This window comes from Mirounga leonina, unplaced genomic scaffold (genome assembly GCF_011800145.1).
Source record: "Mirounga leonina isolate KUSES-001 unplaced genomic scaffold, KU_Mleo_1.0 Mir_154, whole genome shotgun sequence".
NCBI classification, from domain to species: Eukaryota; Metazoa; Chordata; class Mammalia; order Carnivora; family Phocidae; genus Mirounga; species Mirounga leonina.
In genome coordinates this window covers 2,870,681-2,893,081 of record NW_023270389.1, presented here as the reverse complement: position 1 = coordinate 2,893,081, position 22,401 = coordinate 2,870,681, and the positions used below count along the sequence as shown (strand labels likewise).

Sequence of the window (22,401 nt, the reverse complement as noted above, 5' to 3'; positions counted from 1 at the left end):
AAAATGTGGCAATACAATTTGGAGTCTATGTTTTAATTTAAAACAATTATACACCAACTCTTACAAATTAAAACAATTTAGAAATATATAATGTAAAATGTTAGAGCCTTCCCTGTAGCTAACACCACGAGTGGTATCCATTGTTTAAAAACAACATTGTTAATGAAATACTATCGTAATATATTTTAATCTTTTCAATTGCTGATGGACATTAGGTGGTTTCCAAAAACTTTATATTACAAAAACAATACTAAAATAAATGTTCTTGCACAAACGTATTTCTGTGTTCCTGCTAATCCATCTGAAGGATAAATTTGTAAATCAGGGACTAGGGCATTTCAGGTTGTGCACATTTTATATTTTTGTTAAATACTCTCAAACTGTTCTGCTGTATCAGTGAACACATTTACCAACAACACACGAGAGAATCAGTCTGTGAGAGAAAAGTATCATTGTTATTTCAATTAAAAATTTTACAATGACTAAAGCAGTTGAGCATTTTTCCCATAAATTGACTGTACATTTGTAGTTCTTCCCAGTTTCCTGTGCTGGCCCTTTGCACGTTTTCTCAGTGTTCATTTGCCTTCTTCTTACAGCTTTTGTAGGAACTATTTATAATTTATGTACAGTGAGGTGCACACAATTTAGGTGCTCAGTTCCATCAGTCTGATAAATACACACACCCAAGTAACCCAAACTCTTGTCAGGATATAAAATTTCTCCATCTTTCCAGAAACATCCCTCACATCCCCTTCCATGTGATTATGTTCTAAAAATGTTCTTACATGTTCTTATAATGCTTTCATAATTTTGATATATATTCACTCAGGATATTATATGTATGTTTGGTGCAAGGTAAGAATCTGACTTCTCCTGTTTTGGAGTTTTATATTATATTTATATTATGACTTTACTTTTTGAAATAAAAAATGTGAGATAGAGATTGAAGTATTTTTTTCAAATAAATATAAATTATCTACTATTATTTGTTCAGTAGTCTGTTCTTTTTTCTTTTATTTCCCATGCTACCTTATCTCATCCAAATAAAAACTTCCTGTTTTAATAGTTCTGCTTAACACTAATACTGTTCGAACTTCTGTCGAGGATGACTTTTCCCATCTCTGGATGGGCTCCAACCTCATTGTCCCCAGTGTTCTTCCCGCAAACCCTGGGCGTCCCAGCTCAGGAGCTCTGTACCCTCTCTTGCCTGTGCCGTGATGGTCTTCCTCCAGCACCCTCACTGGCTCTCACCTCCTCAGCTGCATTTCTCCCTTGCGTTTCTGTTTCTGGCCCATGGGACTGCTTACCTTTTTCTTTCTTAGGACAATTGTAGATTTTTATATTTTGTATTTTATCTGCCACTGTGAAATATTTGGACCTCATGGGGACTCCAGGAATGAAGTAGGAGCCCCAGGCGACCAGAAGCTGAAACTTTTTTCTGGATTTACACGTGTTTTCCACCATTTACTAGATCTGCAGTTTTGATCAAATTGGTTAACCTCTGTGTATTTCTTCATGCTTAAAACTGGGATAAAAATTGTATCTACTATATTATGTATGCTGTCTTGTTCATTATGTAAAATCATTTCTTTCAAATGTTTCAAGGTCAACTGATGAATCACTGAACGCTACCTCTGAAACTAATAATACACTATATGCTAATTAATTGAATGTAAATAAAATTTAAAAAAATTTAGAACATCTGAAAAAAAATAAAATGCTCCAAGGTGTACATGGCTCACATTAAATGCTCAAAAAAGTATTATTATTATTTCTTTTCAAATTTCCCTTTTTGTTATTTATAGCATTCTACTGTTACGGGTATAATACTTCCTTTTATTATTTTAACAACCTTAAAATAGTTTAAATACATTTAATTTATTGTAATTCTTACATAGTTCTTCTGCCTGAAGTTTTAGGTATTTAAGCCTGCATTTCTCACATATTTTGAATCTTGTTCATCATGATTTGCTGGGTTTTTTGACTATTGATGGAGACCCGTCCTGTGCATGGTGAGTTTCATGTGATCTGTGCTTCTGTGTCCCTCAAAAGCCATTTTGTACCTGCTCCTTCTAAGTCCTGGGGGCATCACTGGCCCAGGACCACTTTTTATGACAATTCCTTATCTGGGGTTTCCCGGAGCCCACGCATGGGAGTGGCACAGTCCTGGAGTTCTGGTATCTCAAGGGAAACTCTCTATTTCCCCCAGAGCTCATAGAAAGACAAGGTTAGTTGTCATTCCTGTGCTGGTAGGTGAATGTTTTTCCCCACCAAGCCACTCTTTTATTAAAAGGAAAGTCTTTTGATGATCCAGATTTCATGTGTTTTGGTTTCAACCTTCCACCTTTTGCAGACCCAGGGTTTTGCCTCCAAGTTCCAGATGGACTAAATGCTAAGCTCATAAAAATTATCTAGTGTAATATTTTCTCCCCAGGGCACCAGTAATGTCAATTTACATGTGTAACACACTGTTTTCACTTCCTTTTTTTTAAATCTGTAATGGAGGAAATTTCCCTTCTTTTTTACCTGTTTAATTATGCATTTAAAAAATTATGGGGCGCCTGGGTGGCTCAGTTGGTTAAGCGACTGCCTTCGGCTCAGGTCATGATCCTGGAGTCCCGGGATCGAGTCCCGCATCGGGCTCCCTGCTCGGCAGGGAGTCTGCTTCTCCCTCTGACGCTCCTCCCTCTCATGCTCTCTGTCTCTCATTGTCTCTCTCGCAAATAAATAAAATCTTAAAAAAAAAAATTATGTAATATTTATCCATCCCTGAGTGAATGAATGCACCCTTCCTCTGACTGGTGAATTACCACCTCCTGAACTAGGAAGCAGTCGTTAGCAGAGTAGGTTAGAAGAATGAGCAAATCCCTTGAAGGGAAATCAAAACCAAAAACCAGAAGTACAATCTGGATCTTGGTTCTTGGTCTTCTACCACCAACAGCCGATATTCTACTGCTGGAAAGATACCCAAGGAAGCTGCTTTGGGTGGCTCTGCTAAGGGTCAGTGTTCTCAATGCCCCAAGGGTCCCCTCCACCCAGCTCACACATATATAATTAGAACAGAAAATAGAAAGCTTCACATTGAATTGTCTTTGATCCCGGGGGAGGCCCCACCATGCCTATCACCCCCAGGGAAGCCAGGCCACTTGGCAGGAGGTATTTTCACAGACCGAGGGAGGTCTGCTCCCTATTGCAGATGCTGCTCAGATATCTACCCAGAGCCTCACTAAGTCTCCCTGTGCCCCTCCCCACCTCAGACTTCAAGACTGGGCTCACCTCTATCCCCCACCATGGGAATGGTAACACCTTCTTCAAAAGGGGTTAATAATAATTTCTACTGACACTGAAGAAAATGATCTTCCTCATGAAGAAGAAAAATTTGAGATCTGTAAAACTCCAGTCTCCTAAAACAATCATTACCTGAAACTAAACTTACTCCTGTCCTTCTCAGATTTCCTGGAGTAGATATATGGATAATTCTCAGAGAAACTGGGTCTCTGGAGCTTCTTCATCTTCACATCTGCCGGGGAGGAAATGGACAAAAGTTTCCAGGCATTCTTGGTCCAAATTCCCTGCCATGCTGTCTGGACTATGGAGAGGCCATCAGAATTCTAGGAATTGATGAATTAAATTGTAGAGAGTCTTCTGGGCAGAAGGTCTGGGTCTGCCTAAATAACACTTGGAGAGTGACTACAGACACAACATCGAGATTCCCACCAGCCAGCTCTGCTCCAACAAACATTAGCACTTCCAAAAGAATGTACCTCTTACCCTAGACATGAAATTTCTAGGTCAAGCCCCACTCAGCCAAGACATATCATGTTGTTCAAGATGATTATAGTAACAATTGAAATTACTACTGTAACTGCTCCCACATGAGGATGATGGCGGTGACTTGGGACCATGTCCACAGCCATGAATGTCGCAATTCCTGCGGGAGGTGATTGCATACATTAGGACATTTAATTCTGTCGTCGCAGCCTTGCAGCCCCAAATTCAACCAAATACATCCAGAGATCTCTGAAGTTAATCAGCCTCATTTTCTTATTGTGACTATCCTGGTCATCAACTTCCTCTCAAACGGGAGATGGTGTTTATTTTGTTGTGAGTTGTAGTTCATGAAGACTTTGTCTCTGTCTCAATCCTGACCTTGGCATTGCATCTTGTGTCCCCTGGAAGACACCAAACAAAGTTGACAGGGACACTGTTGCCCCGCATCTGACAGAGTACTCTTGTGTGGGCTGCCACTTGCAGAATCTCCAAGTCAAGGGTCTACCTGGTTGGTCCCAGAGGCTTCTGTCTATAGGTGACTCTGCTTCTCTCTGGCACCTGTGACTCCATCTTGCTGGTGGCCAAATATCCCGGCATAAGGAGTGTTTGTATTTCTCACTTTGGCCAGTGCACCCCACCCTGCAGTTTCACTTCCACCACTGTAACCTGAACATGAAGTTACTTTGTCCTCTAATGAACTGCTGAGCTCCTCGTCTCTGGCTGCGGGCCCTACTTTGCATCTGAGTTTAGGTGGGCCTTCAAGTTGCGTCCGTCCACATGTAAATAAATGTCTGCCACCTGTCAGGTGTGAGCAGCATCCAGATGGAGCAGGCCAGTCCCCTTAAGGACTCGTTGCCACCCCAGTGGCCCACCTACCCCACTGTGGCCACTCATTTCTCTTCCCCTGCATCACTCACTTTCACATAAGCCACACTCCCTACCATTTGATAATGCCACGGGAAAAAGCTAATTCTCAACTCAAGAGCCACATGGCCATACAAGACAGAATGAAACCACAAATATTTTGAAAAATCTGCTCAGATGTCTATGAAAAACCAATACCTACCACCAGCTCCTTCTCCACATTTTGCTTCTGCCTTTTTCTGTATTTTCTTCCTCAATTCACTGTCCTCCGTCAGAATCCTGTGCCGTCGTGACTGGGCAGGACGAGGAGGAGCCACAGGCCCCCTAGAAGCCTTTCCACAGGCAAGGGCTTGACAAGAAGCTCAGTGAGCAGCTCTGGTCCCAGGGAGAGAAACACTCACCCTCTTCCAAACACAAATAAACCATGTGCCCATGCAGAAAGGTGGAGTAGCCTCGCTTGGTACACTTGAGGTGATAGGGGCTAAAAAAAGCCAGGTCTTGTTTTTTATGAATCTTTTAGAAATATATAAATAAATGTGTTTATTGTAAGAATACTAGAACACACTGATAAGCAAAATGAGGAAAATAAAAACCACCTTTAATTACATTAGATATAATCGCACTAACGTGTTGGTGTTTATTGTCCCACACTTTTTTTTTTAATTGGCAATTGGGGAGGATGGTGTGCAGCAGGTAATTGCATCCAGCAGCCTCCTTTGCCTTAACGGTATATCGTGAACAACTTTTATTGCTATTGAATATTCTACAGAATCATTTTAATGGCTGCTTGATAGTACACAGTTGGACATACAATTTATTTTTAACCTGCTTTTTTGGGTGTTTTTAGCACTTTCTTTTTACACTACTCTAAGCGAGGCTTTGATGATACGAAGTATGACATCACGCACATACATCAGCATTTCCCAAAGGAAAGCTATGTTTATGGTGAGTGACAATGTTAAGTATTCGCCGGAACAGATGACATTGAGTCTATGATTCAATTCACTATCAGTCAGTTCCCAGGTTACAAATACCTATGATTTTATGATTTAAAGTTTCATGCTACATAAGGTCCACGTAGGCAATAGGTATCTGTCTGTTCAGCCTGCCCCTGAGTGGACTGTTACATACAACACTTACGGGGACCACATCTAATCGGGAAGGGAGTGATAACAGAATTTGGGGATGCGTGCTCTGGAGGGTGTGGCTGCCTTGGGAGCAGCATGCCGTCCTAAAAGCAACGTGGATTAGAAATACGGAAGAGGACAATGTTTTCAATGGTACAGAGCCGGTGTTTTGAATCTTAGCAACATCCTGGTCTAGACGGCTAGATATGGACTGAAGAAAACATCACCCAGGAACCCTGAGTGGTGGTCCTGCTATCCAAAGGAACACTGAGAAGCATTATAGATCACGGTAAGATCTGACAGCATTTGTGAACCAGACTGTGGAATGCGGTTGCCTGAGTTTAACTCCTAGCTGTCACTACTGGAAAGTGACGGTGCTGATCTCGGTCCATTACTTGCCTTCCCTGCTGCCTGTCTCCCCAACTGTGTAAAGGGGATCGTACAGACTCCAGAAGCTTGCTCAGGGCATTAAATAACCCTGTGAGCATAAGGCACTTAGAACTGTGTCCAACTCATGAACAGCTGTGTGTTAAGTGTTAACTGTCATCATTGTCAAGAGAAGGAGTTTATTTGGCACCTAGAGGACCATCTTCATTCTCATAGCGTCTATAGGAAAGAAGACAGTGGCCAGACTTGACAAGCCCTTCCACTTCCTTTTTTTTTTTTTTTTTGCTAATTGTACAAAACTTAGTTTGAAAAGCAGTTTCCATTCCCTGCACACAGACCCCAGCTGGTGGCCGAGGGAACATCTCTTCATCTCTTCTTGGATAGCTGAACCAGGTCCTCATGCTGCTGTGGTCATTTCTGGTCATCTTTGGTGAGTCCAATAACTTGAGTTAGGACTGAGGTGGCAGCAGATGAGGTCTCCAGCTCCTGAAAGCCCTGAGGGTTTATCAGAACCTGGGGACCAATAGGAATGCTCGGGTCTCTGCTTCAAGCCCAGAGAGCAGTCTGATGCACAGCAGTGGGCTCTGGGCAAGTCACACTGCAACGCATCCTTGTCCTTAATGTTCAAGGTCGGCTACTTTACCGTTCCTGGGTTATGAGTTCCTGCTTTGATATCTCAGGTAATTCATAGAGTAGTATATTCTCATAAATACAGTTTTTATAATTTCAACATTTACTACTTCTCCGTGAGAACTATTTAGACAGTTATTTCCAAGATGGGGTTTGGAGATGCATGGACACCCTTTGCTCAGGCTCTTCTGTTGAGGAGGACAGGACAGGAGAGCTGCTATAAGGAAACGAGATTCCTTTCTCTCCTTTCAGGAGACATTAAACCAACATTTGTTAATAAGTAAAAAGACTCTCACATAAAATATGGCCAGAGAAAAGAAATCCTTTCAAGATGGGTTTGGCTTTCAAAATTATGTGTGCTGGTCTCAGCTCATCAATAAGCAAGGTTGTGGCTGGACCAGCCTTCATGGGTCTTATCATGACTGCAAGATGCCCTTCAGTAATAACGGTCAGGAAACTTTGGAAAGCTAAATGTTTATTACTCACAGAGCCTGGAAACTACACAGCACCCCTGGGATCACACAGCGAGGTCGCGGGGAGAGAGACAGCATGGGTCTGGGGTTCGGTTCTTTTTTTTTTTTTTTTTAAGATTTTATTTATTTATTTGACAGAGAGAGAGAGCGAGAGCAGGAACAGGAGCAGGGAGAGTGGGAGAGGGAGAAGCAGGCCTCCTACAGAGCAGGAAGCCCAATGCAGGGCTCAAGCCCAGGACTCTGGGATCATGACCTGAGCCGAAGGCAGACGCTTAACGACTGAGCCACCCAGGCGCCCCTGGGGTTCTGCTCTTATTGGGCTGGAGGCTAGGGGCCCACAGTTTCACAGGCTCACTCTTTGCTGGTGAATTAAAACAAATGATCACAGTCTTCTGTGGATGCCTCCGCATCAAAGCTTAAGTCAGGCACAAAGTCGGGCCGAGAGAAAACCCCAGCTGTCAGGGTTTACACTACAAACTCTGATTGGGTGTTTCCTGATGAACTCTTGGTGATGTGGGATATCGTGTAGTGGACTCCTTGGGTGTGCAGGAGGTTGGTGGGGAGAGGGGAAGGGCGAGGAAATGAGAGAATCACTGAACATCTGGCGTCCATCCGTGGGACGTGCCCTGGGTGCTCCCTCTGGTCAAGGGAGGGGTTTGCACCTGCCTTGTGATTGTAACATGAGTGGGGGCCAGCTGGTGCTTGAGGGAGATTGCATTGTTGGTGATAATGGAGCAGGGGAACAGAAAAGGGGGAGATGGGGAGTTCGGGGTCAGTTTAGCAGAGTAATAGAAATGTCCAAACTGTAAGGGCAAATGCTCTGGGCTAACCTCCGGTTTTTGATCCCCTCACAGCTCCTGTCAGTGAAGAGGCAGGTGAGTCATCTACATCCTTACTGTGCCGGGGTCTAGTTTGTCCGTCGCCCGGTTCCCATGAGGTCCTGCAGAGAGGGACGAGGACAGGCCGTGGAGACGTCCCAGTGCTGTGGCTCCCCTGGGCCAACCCGCCTCCGGCCACTTGGCTGCGTGAGGACGGCCTGCCCAGGCGGAGTCCCCTGCCCGTAGAGCCCCAGGTGCCGGGGAGTGGCGTCTGGAAGAGGGTGTGCGGCCCGGACAGCCAGCCCGCGGGGGAGGATGGTTCTCCAGGCCCCGGGACCATAGCTCCTCCGTGAGGTCTGGCTGAATGTCCTCGCAGCTGAAAACAGCCGCCCTCTGAGCAACACGGCCCAGAGCGTGCGCGTGGTTGGGACGGCCGGGCTGCTCTGGCTCTGGGTGGCGGCGGGGACGCTGTCCGCTGTCCCGCGCAAGTCAGCGAGCATCCCCGCAGTGCCTGGGGCAGGGCAGGCGCACTTGCCTTCCCCAAACAGGCGCCCAGCGGCTCCCGGGCCGGGTCCGCCCGCCCCGTCTCCACAGCATCGCTGAATTCGGCGTGCCCTCAGACCTGGGCTACCTTCCTAGCGCGTGTGACCACAACCAACCTCACCTTGCTCTTCTTGACTTAAAGCTGTGCTCACCAAAGAAGTTCAGAAAACGGGATTTTATTCTGTATGTACATGAGCCTGGACTGAATCTAGAGAGATAGAGGATTGCTCCTGGACCTTGCCAGCACCAACCGCCAAGCGGAAGGGGCGCTTGGGGCTCTAAGGCACCGTCCCGGGAGAACAGACCCCTCCTGTCTCTCCTTTCTTGGTGAGACATGAATGGGACAGGGATGCCAGGAGCCTGTTCGGGAGCAGGACTCGTCCCTTGCATCCACGCTGTGCCTGAATGATCCTTAGCAACGGACTCACAGGCTCACGTGGTCATCCAGCCGCAGCCCCGAGCCTGTGAGATTGCCCATCATGTGCCTTTTCGGCGGCATCTCTAATCATGATGCAGGATGTCTGCCCCCTACCCCAACAGCATTCCCCCTGGGATTTTTTCCAGTTTCTGGATGAAGTCTGTGCTAGTGGTTTAAAAATCAGCTTGATTATAAGTCCCACAGCCAAGTCCCCAGGGGATCCAGTCTCCATCAGTGAAGGAGGGCAAAAACCTCAAATTAAGCTAATTGTTTCTGCAACCCACCTTTTCTGCCCTCCTGATTTCATTTTTTATAACCCAGATTTTTCGCCTGATGCCCAACAGGTAAATCTGGTTCTCCACCTGGAAGAGTCAGTAGCATGTTTTCCAAAAATTATGATTCTAAATTTCACAAGCTTCCTGTTGCATTTTGGTTCTGGTTCTGCAGGGGTATTTTATGGGCCACTTCACCCCTTATATGGCTGACCTCTGCTTCCCTATGCTACACATCCAAATTCTGGCTGTCATGCCACCGTTGAACAGGGGCAGGGAGATTTTTGTTTGAGATATAACTTAGTTCCTCACCTTGAGGTCAAAATCCTCAACTGCAACCCTGAAAGGTAATGCAAATGTCCCAGACACAGAAGGGGCCTGGTACCATGAATAAGCAAAGTCACAGGGTGGAATCTGAGACAGGCAGTCCCAGGGGAAGACATTTATTTTTGGCAATGACTTTTATTCACTATGGTCAGCTAAACCTTGAATGAAAGCTCCTTTCCACCTAATTACACATGGGATGGGTGGGGAAGTGTTTGGAAACTAGTCAGGTGGAAAGTTCTGAGGTTTGAGATACAGGATCTTATTCCAGTAACCAGTCTATGCCCCAGATACCCAGGCCCCTTGGCGGTTTCCTCTGGCCAGGCAAGAAGAAGACGAAGAACGTGAATTTAGAACACAGCATAGTGTCTTCAAAGGCTGGATCAAAGCAGAGGGGGTGGGAAAGCGATGTGCCCCCTGAGGACAGTGGTCCCCCCTTGTGACATCACCAATAGAGAGGGCTAAGCAGGAGGAACTTCACTCCTGTATCCATGTAAAAAATTATGTTTACTTTGACATTCCCTGCCATTGACTCAGTGTTTTGAGTCCTCACCTCCAAACTCCTATGTTGAAACCCTAATCCCAGGAGGATGGTATCTGGAGGTGGGGCCCTTGGAAGGTAATAAGGTCATGGAGGTGGGGTCCTCATGATGGGATGAGTGCCCTTAGAAAACGAGGCCAGAGAGCTAGCAAGTAAAGACACACAAGAAGTCAGCCATCTACAGCCTGGAAGAGTGGCCTCACCAGAATCTGGCTGTGCAGCACCTTGATCTTAGACTTTCAGCCTCCAGAACCCTGAGAAATAAACCCCGAGAAAATTATGGTACTTTGTTACAGCAGCCCATGCTGACTCAGATACCCCTCAGGACAAGAGAGAACCTAGCCCTGAGTAGGTAAGGTGGGGGTTGGAACCTCCGTCCTGCCTGGAGGGGATGGGGCTGCTTGGCCCAAGAGCACAAGAAGCGGTCAGGCATCTGGGCTTTCTGCAGAAATGGCAAATCCCGTCCCCTGACGCCCTCTCTTGCAGACTGGCTGACCCTCCAGGCCCCCTCTGTTGTCTTTGAAGGAGACAGCATAGATCTGATGTGCCAGAAGAAAAAGGACTGGTGGGAAATCCAGACTATGGCCTATTACAAGGATGGAAAAGAGTTACAGCTGTCAAACGAAGTCTCTAGCTTTTCTATCCCACATGCAGCTTTGAGTGACAGTGGCAGCTATTACTGTTCTGCTACTGCCGAAAAATACTTTCTGAAGTATTTTCTGAAGTCAAAAGCTTCAAGAAGCATCAGGATTGAAGTGCAAGGTAAGACTTTCCCTCCTGTGGGAGCCCGGCTGGACGAGACTGGAGCACAGCAGGGTGGGTCCCTGGAGGGAACACCTGCCCCCACACCAGATGGGAACCAGAGTCCTGTGGTTTGACCGCAGGAGGGAGTCGTGATAGGTGACAAGTCTGGTCTGAATGTCTTGTTTGCTGGGGTTGCTCTTGAGCAGGAACCATCCATCTCACTGCTCGGGGCTCTTGTGATCCTTCTCTCTAGAGCTGTTCCCACGCCCTGTGCTCACTGTCAGCCCCTCCTGGCCCACTGAGGGGAGCCCGGTGACCCTGACCTGTGAGACCCAGCCTTCTCCACAGAGGTCAAATGCTCAGCTCCGATTTTGCTTCTTCAGAGAGGACAGAGCCCTGGGGTCTGGCTGGAGCAGCTCCCCAGAGCTCCGGGTCCCCGCCATGTGGACGGAGGACTCAGGGTCCTACTGGTGCCAGGCAGAGATGGTGACTGCCAGGGTCAGAAAACAGAGCCTCCAATCCCAGATTCACGTGCAGAGTAAGTATCGTTGGGTCTGAGCGTGGGGAAAACAGGAGTCCAGCAGCTTCACTTCGGCTGCTCGTCTTTTGGGTTCTCTTGCAATTCCTGTCCTTGTGGAAAGTGGGATGTGAGCTAGAGAATGGGCGTTTCATAAAAATAACAAATGGACAAAGCTCCTGTTAAAAAAACAGAACGCAATGGAGTAAATGTGAAGACGGAATCGACTTTATTAAGCATTCATGAATCAGCAGGATCCTAGCTAGCAAGCAGAGAGATGCTCAGAGGAGTTGTAGGAAATGGAAGTTTTTTATAGGCATGAGGTCGGGGAAGGGGGTTATTAGCAAAATAAAAGAGGATTTCTTCAGGCCAAGACATCATTTGCGGGAGGAGGGAACTTCAAAGTTTTTTTGTTTTTTTTTTATCATGCAGATGACCTCATTAGTGTGGATCAGGAAATTTCAGATTGACTTATAGACGGTCATATTCCAGGGATAGGCTGAAACTGTAATTAAGTCTTGGTTTGATGTCAGTGGGGGACAAATACTCCATTTTGGGCTCTTTTTCTTCTTTTCTAAACACTCCTTAAAATCTTTCTCTTCTTTATTAAAGTCACATCCATCAGTCATATCTCCACTGATCACTTCGTGCCTTGGTGTTTAGGAGTGGGCTGGGACTTTACTCAGCAAGCACCTGCTCCCCAGTGGCTCTGCAGATGGCCCCACATGCTGGCTTGCAACACAAGTTGGTTTTATTAGAAGGCACGGTGGTGCTCCAGTGTTGGGGGATAAATGAAGCATCAGAGAAAGCAGAAATCTGAGTGAACCAAGCGGCCAGAGGAGGGGTGGCAATTCTTGTGGACCCTTGAAACTGGGAATAATGGAGGAATTGTCATTGATACTGTTAGGGGGGACAGTGCCTTTTCTGAGGTAGGACTGATGCTACCAGGGACCCCTTCACTCAGTGCAGAACGCACCACTCTGACAGCGACCCCTCCCCCCAGAAATGTTTTCCTGTCCATGGAGCAGATGACCCATCACACATTCTTTAGTGATCCCATGAAATTAGACAGGAAGGGGGTTGGGACATGCAGTATCTGCATCCACATTCTTCAAGAGTAATCACCGCGGATTCCCTACCTTAGTGTCCTTATAATGGATTACATGAGCCCTACCCGTATTCCCACTTCAAGCATTAGAGTGAAGCCAGTCACGGCCTGGTCACAGAGCCCTCCGACGTCAGCTTCTCACCTGTCGTCTTCCATCCGTCTAGGAGTGCCCGTCTCTAATGTAAGCTTAGAGATGTGGGCCCCCAGGGACCCGGTGATCGAAGGAGGGGACCTGATCCTCCTCTGCTCGGTGGCCGAAGGCACAGGAAACATCACATTCTCCTGGCACAGAGAGGACACGGGAACCAGTGTGGGAAGGAAGACCCAGCGTTCCCTGTCTGCGGAGCTGGAGGTCCCAGCCGTGCAGGAGGGTGACGCCGGCTGCTATTACTGCAGAGCTGACAATGGCCACGACCCCATCCAGAGCAAGCTGCTGAGTATCCGTGTGAGAAGTGAGTCACTGCTGTGGAGAACCAGTGGCAACTGGAGTGTGGGTCGCCCCCGCAAGTTAGACCGCGGACATCCTTCTTTCCAGGGAAGGGACAATAACGGGGGCTGGACTGGCATTAGGAAAACACAGGCTGAGAATGACGAATGACCATGTCTTTAGACAGTAGCCCAGCCTTGATATTCCCCCAAATTTCTAAAGACATTATTGAGAATCTTAGAGACACACAATGACCAAGGGGCCAGGCCCTTCGCTGAGGTCCTAGTCTGGGGTCTGGGTGTCTACTGTGGCCTCACAAGCCCTCTCCGCTGGTCCCTGTCTCCCTCAGTCCCAGTGTCCTGCCCCGTCCTCACCCTCAGGGAGCCAAGGGCCCAGGCCATGGCAGTGGGGGACGTGGTGGAGCTTCGCTGCGAGGCCCAGAGGGGCTCTCCCCCGATCCAGTACCGGTTTTATCACGAGGATGTCTCCCTGGGGAACAGCTCGGCCCCCTCTGGAGGAGGAGCGTCCTTCAACCTCTCTCTGACCCCAGAACGTTCTGGAAACTACTCCTGTGAGGCTGACAATGGCCTGGGGGCCCAGCGCAGCGAGGCGGTGACACTCAGCGTCACAGGTGGGTTGATGGTCCCTGGATACAGGAGCATTATGATTAATGGCTCTGCCCCAGCAGTCTTCACTGGTACCATAGTGGGGTTTTGGAAGGTGGGTGGAGGTCCAGGTGATGCCTGCTGTGTGGGGGAGGTTGGAGAAGGTGATCTCAGTGCCTGGCTGCTTCTCTTCTCTCCACACCAACCTGGAAAGTACACATTATAATTAGATAACGTGTGAACTTATATTAACCATTCCTGCAGAGTATTAGACCAGGATTCCAGGACCCAAGCCTTGACCCTCTAAGGCTGACGCACTGGTGTCTTCCCTCAGGGACCGGTGGCTACCGAAGAGACCACGTCACAGCCAGAGTTCTCGGGGCGCTGTGTGGTGGCCTCGGCTTCATAACTGCTGTTCTGCTGTCTTATTACTGGTCTCGCAAGATCTCAGGTTGGTTACCTACCGTTTGTTTTGATTGCCTTTTATTGCTGTGAACTTTTCCATTACTGATACGGATTGGATTTGAAAAAAAAAGAAAGAAAGAAAACCTCCCCAAATCTGACGAATTCTTTTTACACGTTATGATTTTCTAAGGTTTCATGCAGTGGACAATGCTGCCATATTTTAGAATATGTCATGTCCCCCCTGTGTGTAGATTAAAACCATTAACACAGTCCTTCATGCTTGCCTTTTAAATAAAAATGTCCAATTATTAAATCATCTAATAACCTTCAATAGACATAATCAGTTTACATGCAGTGGAGTGAAACATAATAAGTGGCTGGATTTAAAGGAATGAAAAAATTTAGTACATTTTCTCCTTTATTTATCGATTTCTTATTAGTTACCTACTCATGGCAAGAGCAGTGACTCCTCTTTGAATTCTTGGGTGTCTCATATGGGTCACGTGGGGCATCTATCTTCATGCACACATGGTGGCTGGAGCTGGCCGGAGCGGGGGACCTTGACTGGGACTCTCAGCTAGAACACACACAACCTCTCAGTGTGGCCTGGACCCCCTCGCGGCATGATGCTGCCGGGTACTCAAACATCTTACACGCTGTCTTCCGCTTCAAAAGTAAGTGTGATAGCAAATCTGCAATGCCTTTTTCCAACTAATTGCAGATGACTCGGTTTCATCAGGTCCCTAACAAACTTGCCTGGATGCAAGGGGAGGGAGCACAGCCTCCACCTCCAAATGGAGGTCTCAACGTCAAAGAATTTACAGCCACGTTTTTAAAATTTCCACACAAACCACTACACATTCCAGTCCGTGCCTCCCCGCCCCACCAGACTTCCTGAAGCTCCGGCCCCTGGGCCACCCTGTCTGGGTTTGGCAAGTGCCCCGCAGGACCAGCGGTTCCAGAGCCAGGTCTCTCTCCCGGAGCCTCGTAGTTCTTCCCTATCCTTTCACCTCTTCAACACTATAAATAGACTTCTACCAATATTTTGTCCAATATTTCCAGTTCTCGGAAGAAAGGTCTGTTCAATTTCTTCTTCTGTCATCACTGGAAGCATGAAAGCACGACCTTCGCTCACCAACACTCCCATAAAGCTGCTGTGTTTTCGGCATGACAGTATCTCTGTATTATTTGTAAGAACAGGAATTTTGAGGACTCCTCTAAGTGATATCTCATACTGACCCCTACTCGTACTCTGCTAGCCAAGACATGCTACCAACGACCAACTCTTACAACTGTTACGTATGGCAAGCTTACACATGTTATCTGTAATTATAAAAAATAATTTTTAAGTGTGTATTATGGGCCAGGTTTAACAATCTTGGGGAAGTTAAGTGGGCTGCCTTGTTCATACAGCCACTAGGAGGCACAGCGAACAAGGAGTGTACTGGCCCGGCCACAAAGCCTCAAGCCTGCCTAGAACTGACCTTAACGATTCTCCTCTTGCACATTTCCCCCATCCCCTGCTTCGGTGAGGTGTCATTTATTAATCTCTAAGATACAGGACAAGCACTGGGCACAAAAGAAATGCAAGATAAACTTTTAAACTCTTTTTTTTTTAAGATTTTTTTTTTTTTTTTTTTGAGAGAGAGAATGAGAGAGAGAGCACATGAGAGGAGGGAGGTTCAGAGAGGGAAGCAGACTCCCTGCCGAGCAGGGAGCCCGATGCGGGACTCGATCCCGGGACTCCAGGATCATGACCTGAGCCAAAGACAGTTGCTTAACCAACTGAGCCACCCAGGCACCCAACTTTTAAACTCTTGCAAAATGCTTCCTTAAATCTATCAACTACCACAAAGTGAAAGAAATTTTGGAAACTCATCAGATAGTGCAAATGTAATTCAGTTTTTTCAAGTCCAGTGGAAGTTATATTTTTTAAACAGACTATCTAAGACTAAGGAATTGTGATTTTTTGCTTTTATTATAGGTTTTAATTGATAAAAATATGTGGATATGAAGAGACAGGTTGTTTGTTAACATAAAATAATTTCTAATTCATTCATTGTGATGAATTCTCCCACTTTTCAAGTTATATCCCGATATACTGTTGATTCAAATATAGAAACAATCTACAAAGCAATAAAACATTTACTTGCTCCTTTTCAGTTTTTACACAAATTATTTTTTTTGTGTCTAATTATATGCTCAAGTGCCTCTGGTATCTTATGTGGATAAGCTTGTCAGGTTCCTGTTTTTGAGGGAAACTTTTCTAGTATTTCTTTGCTATGTAACATATTCAAATACCCCTTTTAAGGAAGCTCCAGCATTCTTATTTTATTAAGACTATTTCTCAGAAGCAACTTTTAATTTTTGCTAATACCTCATTAGTATCTGTGAAGATAATCCTATATTTCTCTTTTCAGCTATTAAATCAACTAATTATAATATACCAGAATACCTAATATTGACTAATCTTTGCATTCTTTGTAAAAATCCAAGTTTAGTTGATGCATTTTTTTTTAAAAGATTTATTTATTTATTTGAGAGAGCGAGAATGAGTGAGAGAGAGTACATGAGAGGGGGGAGGGTTAGAGGGAGAAGCAGGTTCCTTGCTGAGCAGGGAGCCCGATGCGGGACTCGATCCAGGGACTCCAGGATCATGACCTGAGCCGAAGGCAGTTGCTTAACCAACTGAGCCACCCAGGTGCCCCTAGTTGATGCATTTTTAACATAAACTCGCGTTCTTTTGAAGTTTTTTTTTTTCATTAATAGTAATGTTGACATTTGCCAGGTTTGTTGTTATTGTGATCTTTTCTGCCTTTTGTACTCACCATTACAAAGGAAGCTCAACATTTTCCTTCTTTTTGTATGTCTTTTGTGCTCTGGAATAGTTTACATAATTATCTGTTGTCTCAAGATTTCCTGGTACTCCCCTGTGGAAGCTGCAGCTGGTGGGTTTTGGGGGAGCAGGTCCTCGACAGCTGTCACCATCTCTGCTCTTGTAACTAATCTTGTGAGAGGCATTGCTCTTGCTCACGGCCACCCAGCCCTCCTTACCCCCGGGCGCAGGGACAGTTAGTTTTCCTGTCTCCTCGAAGTGAGACACGGCCAGTGAAATGCCGGCCACTTGCATTGTTTCCCGGCAGAAGCATTTAGGAGCGAGGCGTTGATGTCCCGATGTCCTTCCCACGCGCTGGTGCTCATGCAAACGCGTGCTGGGTTGACAGCGTCACCAGATGGTATGGCCTCCAGCAGCAGCCTCGGTCCCCGAGTGACTCCGTCCCCTAGTGACAGAACCCCCGGCAGATTTGTGACAGGTCTGCAGCGCAAGGGGGGAATTTACCAATCTTTGCTGCCGCAAGCCCCTGCAAACTGAGGTTGGTTTGTTAATGTAGCAGAACACACTCCACCCTGACTGCCACACTCTGCCCACAGTTTCTTTATCTTCTGGGGAATTTTCCTAGAAAATCATCTGTTTTATCCAGGCTCCTAAATTTGCTTACTTGGAATCGAGTGAAGTAGTGTCCTGTGATTCTTCTGGCTTCCCCGTGGTTGCATTTATCCCTCTGTGCCTTCTCCTTTCACGTTCATGAGTGGCATCGAAAAAGGAGTATCCACCCTTTCGATTCAAAAGTGAAGCTGCTAGAATGATTTATTTGATCTACCAGTTTGCTTTCTAATTCTGAAATTTCTGCTTTTATCTTCCTTAAGTTGCTGCACTCTGTTCTTGTTAGTCTTATTCTTTAGAACAAACTGGACATTTAATCTATTTGCTTTCTTTTGTCTTATATATTTATATATGTATTTAGTAGCTTAAGACTTAATTCCCTTAAATGTATATGTTATAGATATATCCAGATTTCTTCACCGTTTTGTTATGAATTTCCAGTTACACTAAGATCAAAGATCATTTATACCATACTCATTTTTAAGAATATTTTTGAAGTTTTCTTTAGGAGCCAAGATATCATCAGTTTTTGTTATTGTTCAAAAGTGCTTAGGAAGAAGACTAAAGTCCATTTTAAAAATAATTTATTCAGGAAGGAGTTGCTAGAATCACATACACTGATTTCATACTGTTTGAAGATGTGCATCCCTCATCTTGTGGTTGAATGACTCTTTGGCTTGGTAGAAAATCCTGAGATCCTTCTTCCTTCCCTTGAAGAAAATCATTCAGTTCTTCCTTCTCTAACACTGTCTCCAAAAAAAACTGATAAAGTTAGAGCTCCAGCTGGGCTACTAGGCAATATTTTTCATGATTGCTGAGCTGCGTCTAAACTGGAAGCGCTCTTGGGGCGCCTGGGTGGCTCAGTCGTTAAGCGTCTGCCTTCGGCTCGGGTCGTGATCCTGGGGTCCTGGGATCGAGCCCCGCATCGGGCTCCCTGCTCCACAGGAAGCCTGCTTCTCCCTCTCCCACTCCCCTGCTTGTGTTCCCTCTCTCACTGTGTCTCTCTCTGTCAAATAAATAAATAAAATCTTTAAATAAATAAATAAATAAAATAAACTGGAAGTGCTCTGAGTTGGGTTATAAATGCTCGGTGGACAGCATAAATGAGCATACCCCCAAGTGCAACACAGCTCTTGAGACTGATCATGTCCCTCGTAGTGGCGTCTGCTCCCAGCCATGTGGACTTGTCCCCTGAGCTGTCAGTTGAAGGACCAGGAAAGAGCTCCTTGACCACTGGTGATGCAGCTGACACATCCATGCTGATACGTTGTGCTTCTTGCTCTGCATCTCTCTGTAAAGCTAAATGGTGCAAAGGAGAGCCCCATGGGTCTTATGAATATCAACATCAAGCCTGACCCCAAGACCACTGCTTTAGAGTGGGGGTTGCAAATATCAAAACATTTAAAAAGTGAGAATGTTCCACCTAAACAAGGAGAGCAGTCATCAGCAGTTAATATATATTTTGCAATAATTGAAAGAGCAATAAAAAAGTCCAGAAACAGTGACCCATGCCTGTGGGGTTTGCCATTTGAAGTGGTGTGTTAGATCAGTGGGGAAAAATAATGGATTGTCCAGCTAACAGTGCTGGAGAAAATAAGTAGCCATCAGGACACAACACAATTGGATCCCTACTCTGAATCTTATATCCTACCAGTGACGACACGTGGTTAAGTCAGGGGAAAGTTTTAAGAGATAAAGACGTTGCCCCTAAAATGAATGTTCCTTCATCTGCTTTTCAGGAGGACGCTCTGTCACTCATGTACCCAGGTGAGAACTTTTCCTATTCAAAGTGGGAACTCTAGAGAACTTCCCCATTCATGATTTTCAATACTTACTGCTCCTTCTGCTTATACAGGTCACACAGTATCTTTCTATGATACTCAGCCATGTCTGTATTCATTACATTTATGCCATCAGAGTGCTGACTCTGGGTGGCCCACATGACAAGGTGTTGTCTTGCATACGATTCAAGATTTCTAAACTACTAATTTACATATTCAAGATTATTTATGGAGTACTTACAATGTATGAGTAAGTTCTTGTTAGACTTTTAAAGGTGTGAAAATATGCATAAAATGGAGTTTATTTCCACAGGGGACATATTGTTTTATGGAGAATATATGACACATACAATATACAAAAAAGAGAGATAAATTGATGAGAAAGAAGCAGATGAAGTTCTAGGAGAGCTTATAAGAGAAAAAAATTAAATCTCAGGCAATATCATTCTCCTATTTATAGCTTTTGAAAAAGCTAAAGATGAGGAATAGGACATTTTTGAGAGATCAGAGTGGCTATCCTATTAATAAAGAACTTTGTGATTCTGTGGCCCATCTCTGGCTGCCCACCTAAAAGACCACAGCCCAAGAATCTAGACAAAGGGCCATCAAATCACCCAAGCCAAGTGCCATGTCTGCCTGGCTTCTCCCACACTCTTCCCAGCCTGCCTCCTCTCTGTTCTCACTCTTGCCCTGGAGACTATCATGTAGTTAGTTTGCTTTCTCTCAGAGATGCTTCCAGCACAAAACCTCAGGAGCCCACCCACTCCAGCTCACTCTCAGACATGGAGGAGATGCAACCAGAGTATGTCAATGGTGAGTATCCCCACTGGAAGGGGCTCTGGGGCTACGGCCGAGAAGGAAGAGAAGGCAGGTGAAAAAAGCCATGAGGTGGTCTGCACGCCCTGACCCCACGAGGCCCAGTCTCAATAAATGACCCTGAGAATCATGTTGGGGTTAGGAGGACAGTCCCAAAGCAGGGGTCTGGGAGGGCACATATGAAGTTTGAACCCTTGTCCGTGGACATCTTTGAACCATGTCTTTTCCCTGCAGTGGGCCCTGTAGATGTGGATGTGGTTTATTCCCAGGTCTGGAGCATGCAGCCACCGGAAGACTCAGGTGAGAAACCGCGAAGTGGTTCTTGTCAGATGCATCCTCCCAAGAAAGGGGCACCATGGGTGCAATAGAGGCTTTCATACATCATTTGACCTTGATATGCAATCTGTAGATCCAAGAAGGAGCAAGAGATATTTGCAGGCAGGTTCTCATGGAGAAGCTGAATTACAAAACAAAACAAAACAAAAACAGATGGTCACTTGAGAATAGACAGTTAGGGAGAATCCGGGATACAAGGCAAAGGGATAACATCAAATCAGGTAAGACTGAGAGTATCTGAAGTATGGTATCTAAAGTCCAGGAGGAGTTGTCCCAGTTGAGCGGGGTCATTGCCAGGCTCCTTTGAAAGGACCTGCCGTCTGGAGATGCCATGGCAGGGGTCATGAACGCATCAGCCTAATCTAGAGAATCTGCCCTTTGACGTGTAGCCTTGCAAGAATTGAGGCAGTGGTTTTTTAGAAGGGCAGAGTTGTGTTCTTCAAGCTGCTTCTCCAGTGCCCTTGAAGTTGCAACCTTCAACCATGCCCTTTGCTCTGTGCTCCTGGCTGCTTCTGCTGGAGCCAGGGGCCGCTGGCAGCTTGGCGGGCTTCCTGGGGAAGGGTCACCCGGCTGCGCTCCTCTGGGTCCTCGGCCAGCCTTGCTAATAGCTGTACCACTGCAGCCTGCAGAGAGCCAATGACCCTGTCATTCTGCCTCCCTGCCTGGGACCAGCCCAGCAAAACTGAAAAGGTACAGTCATGCTTATCCTCCAGGCCCTCCAGGTGTTGGTGTGTTGCCAAGGGCAGGAGGGGGATTGAATTCCACTCTGCCCACCTGGAATGAAGGGAGAAGGAAGCAGCCCCCACACCCTCAAGCTGCCGTGTGACTCAGGCTCTCCCCTCCCTTATCTCTGTGTCCCGTTTCCTTCTATGCAGTGCATGAACACCTGTGGTCGTTATATGAAGGACATAAAGGGATGACAGGAGAATGAGCCCTGACAGAATATTGTCAATAATCCATGGAAACTGCATCAAAGAGAGGAAAGGTTTTGTTCAACAAGCGTTGGTAGAGGGCTTAGAGCTTGGGTGGTCTTAGAAGGACTGCAGAGTGGACAACATTAAGTCATGGATTTTACAGAACAAGAGAAGCTGGAAACCACACATTAAGCATCGCCATCCTGTGCCCCAGAGCACCGTTAGGGAATAAGGTCTAAGTGGAAACCCAAGAGCTCAGTAATATTTCTTTTCTCCACAGCAAACACCAGGACAATTCTGGAGAACAAGGTGAGCTGCATTCCTGGAGAGTTCCTTCTCCATCTTGCTCCCCACCAGCCATGTTCCTTCTCTTCCTTCAACTGTGCATCTCTCCTAGGACTCCCATGTCATCTACTCTGACGTGAAGGTGACGTAACACTTGGAGGAACTGGGGGGCAGAACACCAACAAGGATGGAACAGCACTAAGGGCTGCAAAAAACTATAAAAATGCCCAACCCTCATGACGTCTCACAGACAGAATGTGCTCCAGGGGCTGAGCAGGCCAGCTGGGTCATCTTCTGGGTCTCATCGTGCTCTTTCCCAATGTCTTCTTCCATTCATTCAATACTTACTGAACTGCTACTGCACCCCAGAAGCAGTGCACAGCGATTACCTTTGTTATCTTCTCTTTTTTAAAATTTTTAATTTAAATTCAATTTAGTTAACATGTAGTGTATTATTAGTTTCGGAGAGAGAGTTTAGTGATTCATCAGTTGTGTATAACCCGCAGTGCTCATTACATCACGTGCCCTCCTTAATGCCCATCACCCAGTTACCCCATCCCCCACCCACCTCCCCTCCAGCAACCCTCAGTTTGTTTCCTAGACTTAAGAGTCTCTTATGGTTTTCTCCCTCTCTGTCTTTATCTTATTTTATTTTTCCTTCCCTTCCCCTATGTTCATCTATTTTGTTTCTTAAATTCCACATACGAGTGAAATCATATGGTATTTGCTTCAAAGTTCAAAGAGTTGAGGAAGAATAATAAACATGAGAGACAAGGTTTCACCTAAACCTGCTCTGAGGTGATGTGAACAGAATCCATTTCTGGGCTTCTCTTTGTCTTCCAAACTGGGA

The 22,401-nt window shown here is 45.9% G+C and overlaps 1 protein-coding gene across 1 annotated transcript; it reads left to right on the top strand.

The window, feature by feature from the left end:
- The first annotated feature begins 6,509 nt into the window (after window positions 1-6,509).
- Window positions 6,510-21,946, top strand: FCRL2 (Fc receptor like 2). The gene is made up of 12 exons (XM_035009878.1): window positions 6,510-6,579; window positions 8,107-8,127; window positions 10,655-10,930; window positions 11,166-11,450; window positions 12,702-12,989; window positions 13,314-13,595; window positions 13,904-14,020; window positions 19,159-19,186; window positions 19,928-20,013; window positions 20,251-20,316; window positions 21,547-21,575; window positions 21,664-21,946. Exons 1-12 carry the CDS (start codon window positions 6,549-6,551, stop codon window positions 21,700-21,702), a joined length of 1,548 nt encoding a protein of 515 aa, XP_034865769.1. The 5' UTR covers window positions 6,510-6,548; the 3' UTR covers window positions 21,703-21,946.
- Window positions 21,947-22,401: the final 455 nt, after the last annotated feature.

Coding starts and splice junctions, on each gene's coding strand:
- FCRL2 (XM_035009878.1), top strand. CDS start 6,549: ATGCTGCTGTGGTCATTTCTGGTCATCTTTG. Junction 13,596..13,903: donor GGTGACACTCAGCGTCACAG/GTGGGTTGATGG, acceptor GTCTTCCCTCAG/GGACCGGTGGCTACCGAAGA. Junction 20,014..20,250: donor GCAACCAGAGTATGTCAATG/GTGAGTATCCCC, acceptor TTTTCCCTGCAG/TGGGCCCTGTAGATGTGGAT.